General features: G+C 38.8%; 1 protein-coding gene across 1 annotated transcript in view; it reads left to right on the forward strand.

The window, feature by feature from the left end:
* CFAP221 (cilia and flagella associated protein 221) overlaps positions 1-19,287 on the forward strand; it is a 101,276-nt gene extending 81,989 nt beyond the window's left edge. The window contains 4 exon segments of the mRNA XM_049773140.1: positions 955-1,046; positions 6,635-6,727; positions 14,792-14,887; positions 19,179-19,287. Of these exon segments, the coding sequence (XP_049629097.1) occupies positions 955-1,046; positions 6,635-6,727; positions 14,792-14,887; positions 19,179-19,287 (390 nt within the window).
* Positions 19,288-19,889: the final 602 nt, after the last annotated feature.

Raw genomic sequence — 19,889 nt, forward strand, 5'->3', positions numbered from 1 at the left:
ATTGAGTATCCCTGAGCTTCACCAGTCGTGCTCTCAGCTGCCTGTGAGGTCTCCTGTCCTCAACTTCATGGATCCACCACTGTGCCCTCCTCTATCTCCTATTCAGCCCCTCAAATCTTCCTTTCCCTGAAATCACAGCCTTTTTTTTTTCAGTTTAAAAGCTCTTCATGGTCCCAGCTTGTTCACTTGGACCTCCAGGATATTTTAAAACCAGACATCTGCCTCTCTCCCTAATCTCCCTCCAACCCCATCATCTGCCCTGCACATAGCCCAATCTGTGGCCTCCTGGAAGCTCTCAACTTAGCACTGTGTCTTTCAGTTGCTCCCACCTGTCTGGAAAGCCCTTCATTGACAGCCTCCTTGCATATGCATTTGCATTACATTCACAATAACCAGAACAGAATATCAAGCCAAATCCTCCCTTCATCTCTAGGATATGTTGATTGTGTGTCTAATGTATTGGGGAAATGGAGTGAGAGAGATAGAATAGTGGGTAGGACACTTCTTTTGCACAAGGCCAACCAAAGTTCCATTCTCAGAATCCCATAAGGTTTCTTGAGACCATTGGGAGTGACTTCAGAGTGCAAACAAAGCCAGGACTAAGCCCTGAACACTGTTGGGTGTGTTCCCAAAATTAATTAATTAATATATATATATATATATATATATATATATATATATATATATATATTGGGGAGAAGGGACTGAGAAAGTACTCTTCCTTGTTCCTACTTCAATTTCCTCTTGCATTGTACCATATGTCTCATATTGTCCCTATGTTTTTGTGCTGGAACAGTTGTCTTTTAGATTCAGAAAATTCACTCAAACTTAAAGAAACTACACATTTTAGAACTACACTTTTAATTGATAAAGGTCAGTTGAATCAAATAGGAAATCCTCTCTAAGCGTTTCCTTACCACATAGCAAGTAGCACAGCTAATGCTCTCATTTCAGGACATTATTCCTGGAGTGATGAACTGGAAGAAGTTCCAGCCCCTGGTTCTCTCACCCCTTTTTGATGACTCTAAGGTGGAAACAGTGCAGAGGTAAGTCACAGCCCATCTATTTGTCTCCAAGAGATATGCTGGTCTCATAAACTGTTTTTCTCAAAGTTAAGTGTCAATAATATAGCAAATTATGAAGGAAGTTTAATTATTAAAGAAATATAATGGGAGGTAGATCTTCACATTTGCCAGCTCCCTTACCCTGAGATACACCACACATAAAGTGCAGGTGTTTTGCCTGGTTAGGTGCGTGTCTATACTGCAATAAAAGAGAGATAATCAAAGGATGCGTACCACTTGCGATGGTAAGAAAATGTTGTCTGTTACAGAATGCTGATTTATAATGTGCTTCTCCAGAAAAAAAAATCTATGTAACTAGAAACAATAATATTTCTATAGTGATTATTTATTTCCATTTATTACTTTAAAAAGAGAAGTTCAGGGAGATGGCCCAATGGCGCCATGAGCCATGCTTTGTATCCAGGGAGACCCAGGTTCTTTTTTCTTTCTTTTGGGGGACACTAACCAGCATTGTTTAAGGGTTATTTCTGGTTCTGTACTCATGAGTCACTTCTGGCAGTGGTCAGTGGGACCATATGGGATTCTGTGTGTTGAATTTGTTTGACTACCATGCAAAGCAAAATTGTGGACTGGGGGACAAGATGGTTGCCCTTGTGTTAAATCATTACATCGAGATAGTTGAAGTCCAGTCTGTGATTCTAGAACACATTATTTTTACTTCTTCCTTCTTTTTTCAAAGGCAAAAGTTTCTGAAATAAAGTAAAAATCCAACCCTTACTTTCCATAGACCAACTGGGACATCCTAGGGGTCTATGAGTGCTTCACAGTCAGTCTTCAACTGCGGAATTTAATGTGAAGCATAGCTAAAGGGGCCCCCAGGGCGGGATTCACAATGTGCTCAAATAGGGTTCCCTCCTTTTCTGCTACCCCTTCTCCATCCCATCCACCCCATTGCCATCCCAGAGTCGTCATCTTTGCTCTTTTGTTAGAAAATATCTAAAATCTGAGCTCTCCAGAGTAAGAGGGGAAAATGGGAGACCTCAGAGAGTTGGGGTCACCAAGCCACCAAGAAACCGGCTTTCTAGCCCTTGTCAACTGATGTCCACTCATGTCACATCCTTGAGGGAGTTACTCATTACTCAAGCCCTCTAAGCAATCCATTTCCAGGCCAGTGAAAACCCCGAGGCACTTGACATCTTCCCCAGGCTATGGTGAGGATTAACACAAACTGATGAGAAGCATTTAGCACTTTCTCTGATCGCTCTAGGGACCTCTGCCCTTCCCTGCCCCCAGACCTGGCAGTCACTCATTTGCCACCAGATGGCAATGGCCTGCCACCACCTTGAATTACTAGCTCATTTTGCCATGGGGGTAAGGACAGGGTTAAGTGACATTTCAAAGTTGACCCATGCAATGAATAAAACTATGCAGGGCTATGGAGGAACAGGTCGAGGCACACTAAACCCAATGAGAAAGGTGAGAAGTAACAGACTGCCTATGTCTATCAGTTGTTAGGTTAGAATTAAGAAAAGAGAAAAGGCTCTCCCCAACATCTATTTTTCCCCCTCCAAACCTATGTCCTTGGGAAAAATCTCCTGAGGCAGTACTTTCAAACGAGCAGTCAGGATGCAGTTACCCTTGGGCTTGACTCAACCATGAATTAAACATGAATGCCACATTGAATTAAAGAAAACTCTTTCACCATGACTTGTTACACTCAGGTCAGTGACTGAGTGCTCTATTGAGCCAATTGGTTTCAAAATAAACTTTAATTGCATTGAAATTGAGAAATTATTCTATTTTTCTTTATTATGGGTTTTCATGAGTTTGTGATTTTCGGACCATGTTTTCATTTCTAAAAGCAATTATAGTGTACTAAAGGTGGATCTTTCTAAAAATTTAATCCCATTAATGATCCCTTCATTGATTATTTGCTGGAATGATTTATATGCCCTATTACTTATTAGATATTTACTCGTGTATATTTATCCCCTCTGTAGGATCTGTGTATCCTCAAACCATATGATACAGGTCATTTATTTATTCAGTTTTTTCTTGTTTTTTAAATATTATTATTTTTAATTTTCTTTGACTTAAATTTACATTCACAAAGTTCAAATTGTTTATTTTTTATTGAAGCTTACTATGTATTATGCAACCGATTTAAATTTCAGATGTGTCCTTATTCTAATTAATTATCCATTTATACTGTAACTTAAATTCTGCAAATAGCTTTCCTATCCTTCATCATACTATTGTTCCCTTTGTCCCAGTTTGGAAGTGCTACGTACTGGATAGTAGCTACTTCATATATCCTCAACGGTAAGGACTATCTCTAGTCTAATTCAGGAAGGGTGCCTCGCTGAGACAGAGTGTGCAGGCTTCTGGAGAGAAGGGCAAACATGGAGTTGTATGAGGGAGAAAAGGGAAACCCTCCCCAACCAGCCAGATCAGTCAGATCAACCTGGCAACCTATGGGGGTGACAGATGTTGCAAACCACATGGCCCTCCCAGTTTACTGGTTTCCCCTTCCTCTTTTCCTCCTGGGAACCACTAAATTGATTTTTATAGTCCAAAAGGGGTTTTACTTTTTGGTTTGTCTGATTTGTTATGTCCCATTCTCTTTCCCTTCTTTTATTTCTTTCTATACTACATATTAGTAAAATAATGCTGTTTGTCTTTCTCATACTTATATCACTAAGCACAATATCCTCTAAAACCCATTGATATTGTTGTTTATTTCCATTATCTAGAACTAGATATCTAGACTAGAACAGTCTAGTCTCTATTCTTTAATATATTCATTCAGGAAGTCATTTATTGAACCTCTTAAAGTTCATATATCTGTATCAGAAGTAGCTGAAGAAAATGATGTAATCCAAATATTTCCTAAATTTTTCAGATTTCATATAGTGAGTGAAATGTCCAAAAGGATTTTGGGAATTGGCTTTAGGGATATCAAAGTTTTACTTTGCTTTATGAGTCTTCAAAACCAAACCAAAGAAAAATAAAGTGTTTGACCAAAATCTATTATCACCACTATTGCCGTTTGAAAACAATACATGGACACACAAAAGAAGGAGGACATGGACTCAGTTTGTTTTTAAATTGGAGAAAGTTGTTGTTTCATGAAAAACTCTTGTTTTTGCCATGGTCTCTCCCCAGACTCATCTCTGGAGAATGGGGTGGTATAGCTTTTTGACCACAAGACTAAAGTTTTCATGGGAAATTTCCATTTAAACCTCCCTTCTTTATCATAAAGTCAGGAAGTAGCTCCCCTCTGGGCTTGGTAGAACTTTGTTCCTTGTGCGGAGGAATGGTTTTACCAGACCAAAAAGCTGGGTGCTAGATGTATCCATTGTTACTTAGGTTTGCTTTTATTTCTTGACCTCCTCATACATGTTGGGTTATGAGTAATGGGAAACATGCACAAGCACAAAATACTTATTCATGTACATGATTACACACACTATATATGAAGCACATAAGCACATATATTCATTGATACTTCAAGTCTGTGCTCAGAAGTGACCTCTGATGATGCCTATAGGGGACATGTGGTTAACAAGGATTTTAAACTGGGATCAACAAGAAGCAAGACAATTGCCTTAGCCCTATATCATTTCTCCAACCAAACTTATAATACATATTTTTAGAAATCATTAATTCATATTAATGCTTTATAATTCCAGCCCCCTATGTAGAAAGTTATAATGTTTTTCCTATTTTCTTTTGGCAATGTCCTTTTTCCCACTGTTAGAAACTTTGACATCTAATATAATACATTTAGTCTAGTATATTTAATTTTTTTTCTCTCGTTCCTCCTTAATTCCTTTTCTTTCCCTCCAATGTGTTTATATAATTAATATATTCAATATTATTGTTTCTGTTTGAGGTTTTTTTTCTCTGATTGATAATTATTTTAAAATATGTAAAACATTAAAATGTTTTGCAAACCTCAGAGATGCACTTAGAGAAATGTTATCCCTCTGGAGATTGATTGCCAGTTTGGGCTTCTCTAACATTTTTCCTGTGTTTTCTCTTTGGTAAAGCCAGGCAGTGGATTATTTTTTTTCTTACACAAATTATAAGTATATCAAGTAATCTGCTCTATATGCTTCTAAATATTTGAATGAAGCAAATAGTTGTTTTCCAATCATTTTATTGAGGTAGAAGTATTTATAATATTGTGGGGGTTTTGTTTGTTTTGTTTTGGGTCACATCCAGCAGTGCTCAGAAGTTACTCCTGATTCTTCACTCAGGAATTATTCCTGGCGGGCTCAGGGATATTGGATGTCAAGAATCAAACCCAAGTTAAGCCACATGCAAGGCATATGCCCTACCCTCTGTACTATTTTTTTGCCACAGAATTACAATATTGTTAATTACACATTCTAGTATAATGTTCCAGTGTCACACCCACCATCAGAGAGCCCACTTTTCTTCACCAGTGTTCCAAGGCCCTATTACACTCCCATTTAAGATCAGTTCTATGGACAAATTCTTTAGTTCTAATGACTTTGACTATTTGTTGTTTGCTTACTATGTTTTTCCTTAATAGTATAGCAAAATAGTTTTAACTGAAAGAAATTTTATCAGAGGTGAGGAGATAACATAGGAATATAAGTTCACAAGAGAAAAAAAGCATGCATTTTGTTTTCATAGTTCTTTTTTATCTAAAATTGCTTTATAATAGTTGACCTTCCTCACCCTTTTTATAGTTGTCAAAATGCATTATAATTTTAACCAATCTCCATACTTATAAAGCAGGTACAGTTTGCATAAAAACAATGTAACAAAACATCCTAGAGTCATATAGACACACGCAAAGTGCCTATTAATCCCCCTGATTTTCCATCTCCTGCCTTGACTTACCTGCAACCTATACCCTTTCCAGTGTGTGTGGAATCAGTTCTTTTATGTCTTGTAGCTTTGCTATGTTCCTTAAAGATACACTTTCTTAGTCTTTGCTTTTTTTATATATATATGTCCACTTTCCAGCTTTGATTGTTGAAATTGATGAAAATCGATGAAAACTTTGTCCATTTATGTACTTTCTCTTATTCTCATTGCTATTGTATGTTCCAGTTTTATTACTTTAAAATAATTTGAAATATTTATCATGAAGAAGTTAAGGTAAGAAAAAGGAGAGATAGAAAATAGAGAAAGAGAAACAAAGACAGAAAGAAATGTGCTTGTTCCACCACCGTGAGACAAGTTGACTGCCAACTTTAAGAAGAAGGCTTGACATTGAGAAGAACAATTAAGAAAGAGTATAAATATGGGGAGAAAATATTGAGAACAAAAGGATGAACTATTTAATTTCCTCACAGCCCCAAGTAATAAAATTATATTAGGTACTACCAGCTTCAAATTTCTATTTCCAAACTCTGGAAAATATCTGTTTTTTAGAATATTCTCCCAAATTAACTGATTCCTTTTCCTTAAGCGAGATATGCATGGGTTTTCAGGAAGAAAATAGGATAGAGGTTGAAGAGTTTGAAGCTTCCCTGAGGGTAGAATAAATGTGTTTTAGAAAAATGTGCTTCATACCCCCAAATTGTGCTGGTGTGATTACTTATGTCTTTTTCTGCAACTTTCCCCCACAGCTGTGATTCTTTCAACTTAGCTATGCTTCCTGTAGATGTCCCTGCCATTCTGAACTCCTTGCCAGAAGAAGACAGATTGGAAACATTAGAAAGGTACTTTTGTTTTTCTTACAGTCTCAGTATAGTCTATTTGCCAAATAACCATACTTGGTGCTGTGAGTGTTCAAGAACACAGTAGCTAAGTTTGTAAGTAAATGAGCTAAGGCTAATATCCAACCAGACTTTCATTAGCTAAAATTCAAATCATGAAAGGGATTGTGATACCAAGCCAGGTTGCCCCTGTGATATTTCCAAAGACAAAAATCTGCAGGAAAATACAAAGAAATCACAGGCAAGCCAGCCTGCTGGCCCCATTATACACATACATAACTTGGGACATAGCTCCTGCTCTCCAAAAAGAAACTTTACAAGCAGGCGCCAAGTTTTGTCGCAACAAAAACCTCAAGAGGAAGAGAGGAGGAGTAGGGAACCAGACATGTGGCCAGGGGGTGCAGAAGAGACAGTACAGTGGTACAGTGGTACAGTGGATAGGGCACTAATCTTGCATGCAGCCAACCCAGGTTTGATCCCTCAAATCCCATGTGGTTCCCCCAAACCTGCCAGTAGTGATCCCTGAGTAGAGCAAGGAGTAAGCCCTAGACACTACTGGATGTGTTCCCCCCTTTCAAAATTTAAGCGTGCACGCATGCACACACACACACACACACACACACACACACACACAATATGTGGCCAGGGAAAGAGGAAAAACAGGAAGAGACCAGACCTAGTCTGAGTGAGTCTTAGGCTGGCAATTACAATGGTTGCACATCTTCAACCCCAGGTGAGGAGGCAACCAAAACTGATATTCAAAGCTGAGGTGGTGAGCAGACCATTGCCCATCCCAGGTGAAGAGAGAAGCCAACACTCTCCCATTCACTACTACATCTAAATGCAGGCATTTTCCTAGAGTCAGAAAGGAACAGAATGTTTGCTTCAAAAACAACAGATCACTAGTTTTGTGTGTCTGCCCAGATTTAAGAATTGTAGCAACAAAGCCAATGTGAGGCACCAGAAACTCTAAATCTTGGGGAACAACTCTAGTCTGCAATGCAGTCTCAGCAGTGGTTCAAAGCAATACAAACAGTCCCACAGCTCTGTGTGCAGTTCCCAAAGTGAACTCTAAATTGCCACATAGACACTAGTGACTCCTAGTCTCAATGTGCCCCAAACCATGAGAAGCAGAGGAGCCCACAAACACTAAATTTCCAAATAGAAAAGGTGGAAAGGTCCTGAGTATACAATATACCTCTTGAAAAAAGACATCAAAGGTATTTACAATATATGGCAATGCACTGAATTGAGGAAAACAATAGAAGATAATTCCAACAAAAAAAGAGAAAGTAAGAGAATATAAGAAAACTGCAATCAGGGCCCGGAGAGATAGCACAGCGGCGTTTGCGTTGCAAGCAGCCAATCCAGAACCAAAGGTGGTTGGTTCGAATCCCGGTGTCCCATATGGTCCCCCGTGCCTGCAAGGAGCTATTTCTGAGCAGACAGCCAGGAGTAACTCCTGAGCACTGCCGGGTGTGGCCCAAAAACCAAAAAGAAAAAAGAAAAAAAGAAAAAAAAAAGAAAACTGCAATCAGGAGTCACTGAATTTATGAACATAATAGGTGAACAAAAAAACATAATAGTGGGGGCCAGCAAGGTGGCGCTAGAGCAAGGTCGTCTGCCTCGCAAGCACTAGCCATAGGAAGGGACCGCGCGGTTTGATCCCTCCGGCGTCCCATAATGGTCCCCCCCAAAGTCAGGGGCAATTTCTAAGTGCCTTAGCCAGGAGTAACCCCTGAGCATAAATGGGTGTGGCCTGAAAAAACAAAACAAACAAAAAAAAAACAAAAAATCATAATAGATGGATTTAGCAGCAAAGTAATAGAAGCCAGGGAATGAATCAATGTGTTTGTGCTTGAAAACAAGATTCATGAAACCATCTAAAAGAGAAGCAAATAGAGCATGAAGAAGAAGGGCACAAATGTCACCCAAGCCTGAGCAGGCACACCCTAATCTATGGGAAAGCAACAAACCATATCTGCCTGCCCATGCATGATAGAGGCCACAAAAGAGACATGGCCTCCAAAGCTGCGCCCAAAGCTCTCACTGTTTGGAGAATGACATGACACTATATTTAGAAAACCCTAAAGGACTCTCCAACCAAAAATCTTCTAGAAGAAACGATAGATTCATATAGCAAAGTGGCAGACTACAAAATTAACACACAAAAACCAATGGCCTCTTATATACACAAATATAGAGAGAAGAAATGGATATTTAAAAAAAATCCCATTCAAAATAGTGTCACAGAAAGCTCAAATACCTTGGAGTCAACATAACTAAAGAAGTGAAAGACATAAACAAAGAAAACTACACAAAACACTGTTTCAAGAAATAAAAAAGGACACAAGAAAAATGGAACACATACCCTGTTCATGGATTGGGAGTATTAATATCATTAAAATGGCAATACTCCCCAAAGCATTGTACATATTTAATGTAATTCCTCTAAGGATACCATGACATTCTTCAAAGAAGTGGATCAAACATTCCTGAAATTCATTTGGAATAATAATCACCCATGAATAGCTAGAGCAACCCTTAGGAAAAAGATGGGTGGCATCACTTTCCCCAACTTTAAAATTGTGTTACAAAGCAATAGTCATTAAAACAGCATGGCATTGAAATAAAGACAGACCCTCAGATCAATGGAATAGACTTGAGATTCAAAGGATGTTCCCCAGACATACAATTAATCTTTGATAAAGGAGCAATAAATGCGAAATGGAGCAAGGAAAGCTTCTTCAATAAGTGGTATTGGGGCAATTGGTCAGCCACATGCAGAAGAGTGAACTCAGACTTCCAACTAATACCACACACAAAGGTCAAAAGATTAAAGGCTTTGATATCAGACCCAAAACCATAAGGTATATTGAACAACACGTAGGTAAAACACTCCATAATATTGAGACTAAAGGCATCTTCAAGGAGGAAACATCACTCTCCAAATAAATGGAAGAGGAGATAAGCAGATGGGACTGTATTAAGCTGAGAAGTTTCTGCACCTCAAAGGAAATTGTGACTAGGATCCAAAGGGAAATACAGAATGGGAGAAACTATCCACCCAATACCCATTAGATAAGGGACTAATATCGAAGATATACAAGGTGCTGTCAGAACTTAACAAGAAAAGAAACTAACTTCATCAAAAAATGAGGAAAAGAAATGAACAGACATTTCCTCAGAGAAGAACTACAAATGGTCAAAAGGCACACAGAAAAAAATTCACCACATCACTAATCATTAGAGAGATGCAAATCAAAACAAAAGTGAGGTACCATCTCATGCCACAGAGACTGGCACACATCACAAAGAACAAGAACAATAAGTGTGGACTGGAGAGATAACACAGTGGTGGGGCAGTTGCCTTTCAAGTGACCAACCCTGGATGAACCTTGGTTAGATTCTGGTGTCCCATATGGTTCCCCAGAACCTGTCAGGAGTGATTTCTGAGTCCAGAGCCAGGAGTAACCCCTGAGTATGACCTAAAAAAAAAAAAACAATAAGCGCTGGTGGGATGTGGAGAGAAAGGAATTCTCATTCACTGCTGCTGGGAATTGGGAATGCCATCTTGTTCAGCCTTTATGGAAAACAATGTTAAGATTCCTCAAAAAACTGGACATTGAGCTCCCATATGATCCAGCTATACCACTCCTAGGGATATACCCTAGGAATATAAAAATGCCTTTCTACACACCTATAGTCATTGCAGTGCTATTTACAATAGCCAGAATTTGGAAACAATCCAGATGCCTGACAACAGATGAATGGCTAAAGAAACTGTAGTATATATATACAATGGAATACTATGCAGACATCAGGAGAGATGAAGTCATGAAATTTTCCTATAAATGGATGGACATGGAAACTATTATGCTGAGTGAAATAAGTCAGAGGGAAAGAGATAGACACAGAATATTCTCACTCATCTATGGGTTTTAAGAAAAATAAAAAAAATTATTGTAATAATACCCAGAAACAATAGAGATGAGAGCAGGAAGGACTAGTCACAATATGAAGCTTACCACAAAGAGTGGTGAATTCAGTTAGAGAAATAACTACACTAACAACTATCATGACAATTGTAGTGAGTGAGAGAAATAGAATGCCTGTCTTGAATACAGACAGGGGGTGGGGGAGGAGGGCAATGGGGGGCATTGGTGGGTGGGAAGTGATGCATATGTGAAGGGGGGTGTTCTTTTTTATAACTGAAACCCAACTACAAAACATGCTTGTAACCATGGTCCTTAAATAAATTATTAAAATTACAAAAACTGTGGTGCATTTTACACAGTGGAATATTAAGCAGCTGTTAGAAAAAATGAAAGTCATGAAATTTGTTTATATGTGGATGGATATGGGGAGCATCTTATGCTAAGTGAATTGAGTCAGAGGGGAAAAGATATACATAGAATTGTTACACTTAAATGTGAGTATATGGACACTTGTAAAACAAGATTGTATGGTAATAATACTGAAAAGACAATAAAGACAAAGGCTAGAAGGACTGGTCCATGGTAGGTAGCTTGTTACAATGACCAGAGGAGTGCAGTTAGGTAGCGACAGAGAAGAGATCACTGTGACAATGAGAGGTTGGAAACTGATTGCTCTGGGACAAGAGCATAATATCCTTTCAGTAAGTTTCCTTCTAAAAGGAAAAAAGAAAGAAAGACTGAGAAACATAGAGGAAGAAAAAGGAGGGGAAGTATGGGAGAAGGAGGAAAAGGAAGAGGAGAAATAGTATCTATCATTGAGGTGGGCTAGGGGACGGCAAGAAGAAAATTGGGGACTTTGGTGGTGGGAAATAGTGTACTGGTGAAGGAACAGGTGTTGGACATTGTATGACTGAAACTCAATCATGAACAACTTTTAACTGTATTTCATGGTGATTTAATTAAAATATTATTTTTAAAAAATTTAAAGACAGATGAATAAAATATTAAAGACCATTGAGACAATTTCGAGAGAAAAAAGCAATCAAGTCATAGGGGAGAAAAAAAGTAATGAGTCAACAATTAAAGAAATTATTGCTGAAAACTCTACCAATCGAGGGTACAGAGAGTAGGGCATTTGCCTTGCATGCAGCCAACCTGGGTTCAAATCATCGTTCCCCAGATGGGCCCCCAAGTCCTATAGGGTGAGATTCCTGAGCTTAGAGTCCACAATAAGCATAAAAAACTTTATTGATTTAAAGATTAAGGCATATTCACAGATGCAAGAAGCTCAAAGAGTTTCAAATAAACTCAAAGATAAGAGCACCAAGACATGTTATAATTAAAATGGCAAATATAGAAGCTTGAAGCAAGATCAAAGAAGAAATTTAGCTGAAAAGGACTCTACTAACTAGAACAGGCATACTAAGGCAAACAAGCTTATTTGCTCATAGCCAATAATCCATTAGCAAGAGAGCTAACTTCAGGTCTCCTTTAAAAGTTAAAGTAACCCTACTTGGGAGCAGTAAGATATGAAAAACATAAAATTGAGGAAAGAAGGAGAAAAAAACAGTCTATTATAGATTTATATTTGTAGGTTCTCCAGGAACCCAAGAGGAAAGAGAGCAGAGGCAGAACTAAATGAGTTGCAAGTTTTCAGTGGTCATGTGAACTTTGGTTAGAGGTTGAAATTTTAAGTAGATTGTAGAGTGACATTAAACCCAACTACAGTCATATTTGTAATCACGGTGTTTAAATAAAGATATTTAAAAAAAAAAGAAATCAAAGCCCCAAGCCAAAGTACTTTAATTGAAATTACAGGAGAGCATTCACAGTGATAATATAACTTTTACTCTCATGTTGCTATCCCCTTTTAAACAGTTTTACATGTGGGGCTGAAGAGATAGCACCACTGGTAGGGCTTTTGCTGACCTAGATTCAATCCTCGCACCACATGTGGTCTCCCTTGCATCTCCAGGAGTGATCTCTAAGCACAAAGCCAGGAGTAATCCCTTTGTCCCACTGGATATGGCCCAAAAACCAAAATAATAATATTTTGTTTTGTTTTGTTTTGGGGCCACGCCCAGCAGCGCTCAGGGGTTACTCCTGGCTCTTTGCTTAGAAATTCCCCCTGGCAGGCTCAGGGGAACATATGGGATGCAGGAGTCGAACTGGGGTCCGTCCCAGGTCGGCCATGTGCAAGGCAAACTCATTGCCGCTGTGCTATCTCTCCTGCCCCAATCATAATATTTTTAAAGGTAAACATTTTATATGCAATGTGTGAATTTCTAAACATCTCAGCTATACACCCTGCTCTTCTAAAACCTTCCTCCATGCAGTGATACTAGGCAATACTTAAGTGTTCAGAGGTCGAGATCCTGGTGTGAGCAAAGAGACTGAAGTGTCTTCTTGCTCAAATTACTGTCTAAGGTTAGTTCTTCAGAATGCTCTATCCTGAGCAACTTGACCCTCATCTTTTTGATGTCCAAAAACAATGTTTTTGTATGATTGTACCTGCTCGGAAGATGTTTAGCAGACCAAAATATAGTTAACTTCTTCATTCTGCCTTGATATTTGGCCTATCGTGATACAGTTTTCTCTTCATTGAGGCATGCATTCTATCACAAAATGGGGATTGGGGGAGAGTACTGGAAAGCTGGAGATCAAGCTTTAAACATAAAGTCATACATTCTACCACTGAGCTGCCAACCCTGCCCCACTGTGACTTTATCTTTAAATAGGTATATTAAATACCACTCTAGTGTCAGAGAACTCTCACCAAGAGCTGAATGAATCATCTGCAGATACAAAACCAATCTCAGTACCTGGCACAGCTTGGTCCTCCAAGCACCATCAGGTATGGCCCCAAAGCAAGCAAACAAGCCAACAAAATAGCACCTACATCAGAGGAATTCCCAAAGTAGAAGGAGCTGATGCAAGGTGGAGGATAGGAGTGTTAATAACTGGCATTTATCAAGCAGTAAAGATGTTTCAGGCACAACACTTACCTAGCAATTCATTTAGGGTCCACAATGAGGTCTTGCACGAGGAAACTGCTAATAAGAAATGTATGCAAAGCACCAGATTAGTGATTCACGTAGAGCAGGTTAAGCTTCAGGAGAAAAGGGTGGGAACAACGTTTGCAATTTCCAAGGGTACTTTGCTTTATCCTCGTTTGTTATCCTCGTTTGTTCTCATACTTGAGCAGCGTTCCTATTGGCAGTTCCAAACTTTGAAGCACTGAGCTGTGTTGAGTTATTATGACATAGTTTATTGTTGAAGCTCAAGGTATCCCTTGCAAGTTTCCCCTGAAACTCAGACATGAATTTCACTAGGCATTTACTGACAGAATATGAGTATCTGTGATCCATCGCTTCTAAACCATGAACCACAGTACAGAATAAGTGTGTGTCTTTCTTATACAATCTTGCTTTTCTTATACAATCTTTGCTTTTACTACATATATGTAGTGACTCAGTTTTGCCATGAAATAACATAATTATGACCCATGATCAAATCTGCCACCTAGTAAAGTTTATTCACTTACGTTTTTGATTCCTCATGTACTGCAATAGCAGGGGTCAGTTATTGTAAGAGATCCTAGGATGTACAATGCCTTTTCCAGAAAGGTCATGCTGAAGTCCACTCTAAATGACAGCAGAGAACAAGAAAAGAACCTCTGGCTTTTTCATTATTCTTCCCCCAGATTATTGTTAAAATAAAATCTAAATCTGGTATAGTTTTATTTTCCATTGTTATTTATTTCTATTCCAATTCCATTGTGGCACAGGACATATTCTGAGTGATTAAAACCATTCAGGGTTCTCTATGACCATACATTAAGCAATGTATGGTCAATGCAGTGAACACTCTATGAGTGCTTGGAAAGAATATGGATTTTGTAATCCCAGTTAAAACACTGTTTCTTCACTCTCCTTCCAATTATTTATGAGTGGTGGGCAATTAATCAGCTTTATGCTCCCTTAACATAAGCAACAAAAAGCAACAAAAGGAGGCAGACTGATGTGAAAAGCCACAAGAACTGCATAATAAATTCCTAAATGATCACAATGTTTCTCCCCTATTCAGGGAAGAAAAAAACATTCTGTTAACCATGTTTATTCCTTTTTAGAGAGCTCTGTGACCAAAATATGGAAATTACATTAGTGCCAAGAATGATAGAATCAGAATTCCATATCCTGGATGACAAGGACTCCAAAAGGGAGAAGTAAGTAGATGTTGTCAGTCTTAGGAAAGGTATTCTGGGAACCAAATCTGTACTAGATGAGGTAGAATCCCCATGTTGTCAGAATCTAAATATCTCAGACTCAAAAGAGACAGGTTTCCAATGCTGTAACTATTTAGATGTATGTTTAATTTCTATACTATGATATTCCTTTAAAGGTGTTGTCAAGTAGTTAACAACTGAATTCAATTTTTCCATTTGTTGTCATTTTATTTCATTTCATTTCAGAGCTGTGATAGTTTTTAAGTAATAGATGAAAGAATTTTGTTTAATGTAAGAAATCAGACTCTGCAGACATATGAACCTGGGCCTGAATTCTAGCTCCATCATATATTACAAGGACACTCTCCAACTTACTGATCCTCTGTAGCTGGGCCTCAGTTTCCTCATTTGTCACAGGAAAAAAATAAAATCTCTCACAGGCAGTTTTGGGGACTGATTGAAGTGCCAATCTAAAGGCATTAATTGGTTGCTTGGCGTGAAGTAAACATTTAGTAAATATTTCTTCTTCTTTTTTTTTTTGAATTTTATTAATTGATTAGTTTCTGGCCCACATCCAGTGGTGCTCAGGGATTAGTCCTGGCTCTGTGCTTAGAAATCACCTCTGGCAGGCTGGGGGACCATATGAGATGCTGGAAATCAAACTGGGTCCCTCCCAGGTTGGCCGAATTCAAGGCAAACACCCTACCTCTGTGCTATCCCTCCAGACTCATATATGTTTTTTCTTCTCTCTGTCTCCCCTTTAAGAGCCCAGTAGCTAGTCACGCATTATCATCAGTCTGCAAAAAAAAAATAATAATTTTGAATTATATTTTTGTGGATAATCCCCTACAGTTCCTTTACCTCTCTTATAAATGTGAAATTCAAGGTATAATTTTTAAAGAATATTTTTTATTATTAAATATTAGAAAGCAGGGGCCAGAGAGATAGCACAGCAGTGGAGCATTTCCCTTGCAAGTGGCTTACCCAGGATAGATGGTGGTTCAAATCCCAGCATCCCGTATGGTTCTCTGTGCCTGCAAGGAATGATTTCTGAGTGCAGAGCTGCTGGGTGTGACCCCCCCCAAATTGGAAAACATAGTGAAGGAATACCAGGAATAGAATAAAAGTAATTATTGAATTCAAAGTTAACAACCTGTACATTTTTAGACATTTTGAAATTACAAAGATATTCATGATTGGGTTTCAGGCATACAATGTTTCAACACCAATCCCTTCACTAATGATCCCCAACCCTATTTGCCTCCCACCCATCACTCTGCTTCTATGAGAGGAGGGTTTTTTTTTTTAAATAAGTTTACGCAGTATGGTTTACAATACTGTTACTGATAAGGTTTCATGCATAACACTTTACTACCTTTCAGCACCACCTTCTCCTGGCTGAACACTTCCCTTTACAGTAGGCATTGGCCCCTCCCTGTCCTATCCCCCAGCAGCCTCAATGGTTTTCTACTAAATACTGGTTTTCATGTTCTTTGTTTCTAATGTGTTTGGGTAGTAGTTATTCCACAATTACATTTCTTTATATCCTGCATGTAAGGGATCATTCTGTGTCAGTCTCTCTTCCTCTGACTAACTTCACTCAGTAAGGTACTCTCCAGGTTCCTCCACGTAGCAGCAAATTACATGACTTTATCTTATGACTGAGTAATATTTCATTGTGTATATGTACCATCATTTCTTTACCTAGTCATCTATTCTTGGACCCTTGGGTTGTTTCCAGCTTTTGGCTGCTGTGGATAGTATAATATCCAGGTTTGGATATTGTACTGCAAGAAACATAAGGGTACAAAAGTTTTTCTCTGTCTTGTGTGTGTGTGTGTGTGTGTGTCCTTGGGTTATATTCCAGGAAGTGAAGTTGCTAATCTCAATTTCTTGTTTTTGATAAATATCTATATTGTTTTCCAGAAAATCTGGACAAGTTGACATTCCCACAAATAGCTCCTTTCTCCCTGCTTCCACACCAGCATTGGTTGTTCTTATTCTTTTTGATGTGTAGCAGTCTCTGTGTTGTGAGAGGATATTTTATTGTTTTGATTTGTATCTCCCTAATGATTAGTGATGCAGAGCATTTTTTCATGAGTCGTTTGGCACAAAAATATTTTTTAAACTTTATTGATTGATTGATTGGTTTTGGGGCCACACCCGGCAGCGCTCAGGGTTTACTCCTGGCTCTGCACTCAGAAATCACCACTGGCAGGCTGGGGGACCACATGGGATGCTGGGATTAGAAACCGGGTCCCTCCTGGGTCAGCACATGCAAGGCAAACGCCCTACTACTGTGCTATCTCTCCAGCCCCACAAAAAAAATTTTTGGCAGAAAAATATTTCTATTTCTTCATCAAGGAAGTTAATGTTCATCTCTTCTCCCCATTTTTATATAGGGTTGGATTGTTTTTCTCTTAAAGTTTGACCAGTGCCTTATATATCTTTGATATTAAACCCTTATCAGATGTTAGGTAAATAATTTCTCCCAGTCTGTGGGCAGTCTTTTATTATTTTTGTTTTGAGCCCACACCTGATGATGCTCAGGTATTACACCTGGCTCTGCCTTCAGATATTACTCCTGGCAGGTTCTGGGAACCATATGGGATACTGGAGATCAAACAGGTCAGCCATATGCAAGGCAAATGCCCTACTTACTGTACTATTGCTCCAGCCCCCTTTGTTGGCAGTCTTTTCATCCTGGTCATCTATTCCTTTGAGGTACAAAAATTTCTTAACTTAATGTAGTTTCATTTGCTTATCTTTGCTTCCACTACGTGGTCAGTGATGTTTCGCCCTTGAAGATACCTTTAGCTTCAATATCATAGAAAATTCTGCCTACTTTTCCTTTTATGTACCTGTAAATTTAGGTCTGATATTAAAGCTTTTAACTTATTTTGATTTGATTTTTGTGCATGGCATTAGAGAGAAGTCTGAATTTACATTTTTGCATGTAAATGACCAGCTATCTCACCACCACTTGTTAAAGAGCCTTTATTTTTTGCTCTACATCATATTTTTTGCTCCTTTATTAAAGGTTAACTGATCATGCACCTTAAGGTTTGCCTAAGGATTTTCAACTTGATTTCGCTGATCTACGGATCTCTCTTTATTTCAGTACCATGCTGTTTTAATTACTACCACTTTATTTGATGTTGGGGAAAATGAAACCTCCAATCTTCTTTATTCAAAAGATTGCATTATCTATGGGGTTTATTGTCCCATATGAATTTCACAAGTGTTTGATCTATTTCTCTGAAAAATGTCATGTACTCAATTGGTATAGTGCTTTGGGGGATATTAACATTTTGATAATATAATTCTCTCAGGGAATTGTGTTTCTATTTCCTCATATTCTCTTTTCTTTCTTTCTTTTTTTGTTTTGTTTTTTGGTTTTTGGTTTTTGGGTTACACCCGGCGGTGCTCAGGGGTTACTCCTGGCTGTCTGCTCAGAAATAGCTCCTGGCAGGCACGGGGGACCATATGGGACACCGGGATTCGAACCAACCACCTTTGGTCCTGGATCGGCTGCTTGCAAGGCAAACGCCGCTGTGCTATCTCTCCGGGCCCCTCTTTTATTTCTTGAAGTTTAGTGTTTTATAGTTTTCTTTGTATAGATCTTTTATCTCTTTAGTTATTTCTAAAGTACTTGATTTTCAGAGGCATAATTGTGAATAAATTTTTTAAATAAAGCACCATAATTTGCAAAGTTATTAATAGTTGATCTTTAGACATGCAATGTTCCAGCACCAATACCACCAATACCACCAATACACAACTTCCCCTCATCAATGTTCTTAGGTTCTCTCTCATAACTCCCTATCACATCCTGCCATCATAATAAGCAATTTTTTTAAGGTTAGTTGTTAAAGTTTGGGCCTCATGATTTCAGCGTTGTTGACTCTGTGGTTTGGATATTTAACTCTGTCCTTCCTTAACACCACTGTTGTGCCCGAATCTCTAACCCCCACTCCTCAATATTTCTCATTTGACTTTCTCTCCCTGTCCTCCACTCTTCCGTTTTTCCTATTATCTAAGTATTCCCCCTTTAAGCCACTGTACTGATTCATGAAATTATTCTAACTACCCCATACAAATGAAATCATCCTGTGCTTATTCTTCTGATTTACGTCATTTAAATTCCATCCACGTTGCAAAGACTTGCTTGATTTAATCATTCCTCCCACTTTCACTGAGCTGTCAGGGATAATCCTGCATCCAGCAGAGGGCGCCAGGGAGAGACATGGGTTTTCTAACCCCAGATGTCCTTGTTTCTTTTGCTATTTAGGGATGCGAAAGATCAAGCTCAGCCCCTGGAGAAGGTGGGAGAAAAGGTGATGGAGGAGATGAAGAATCTGAGGAGCAAAGCTATCAACTCGTACTTGATTCTAGATTAGAAATCACCAGTGGGGCTGTTCCTCTCATTTGCTTGCTCCACGCTACTCTGATCCTTTGTACCCATTTATGTCCCAGTTATTTTTGTAATTGAAGTTTCTAGAGAAAAAAAAATGAAATGTGAACAGCAGCTCTATTTTTAAATGAGCACAATTTTTTTAAAAAATAAAAATAAAAGTTATTTAGTTAGATGTTGTGTAGAAGCTTCTTGGTACAAGATACAGTACTTGCTCCTCAGAGCAGGTAGGAGCTAGCTGTAATGCACCAGGGGCTGTGCCTTTGGATGGCAAGGTCACTAATGGCTCAGGGGATGGAAAGGGACGGTGCCCCCATTTTGCACATGCCCCTCCACTTATGAGTTTTGTTCATTTTGGCAGCTGCTCTGGAATACAGTTTTAGTGAGGGTGCAGGCACCCCAAGTAACTGCAAAGACAGATGCTGGGGAGTGGTGGAGATGGGGCCAGAACTGGAAACGAGCTTGTGGGCTAATATGAGAACTATTGGAAAGTACCTGCACTGGGATCCCTCAGAAGCACCTAGGACAAGGGGTCTCTGATTAGAAACCAGCAGTCCTTTGGACACTTCAGTAAAAAGTGACTTTTCA

This window comes from Suncus etruscus, chromosome 5 (assembly GCF_024139225.1).
Source record: "Suncus etruscus isolate mSunEtr1 chromosome 5, mSunEtr1.pri.cur, whole genome shotgun sequence".
NCBI classification, from domain to species: Eukaryota; Metazoa; Chordata; class Mammalia; order Eulipotyphla; family Soricidae; genus Suncus; species Suncus etruscus.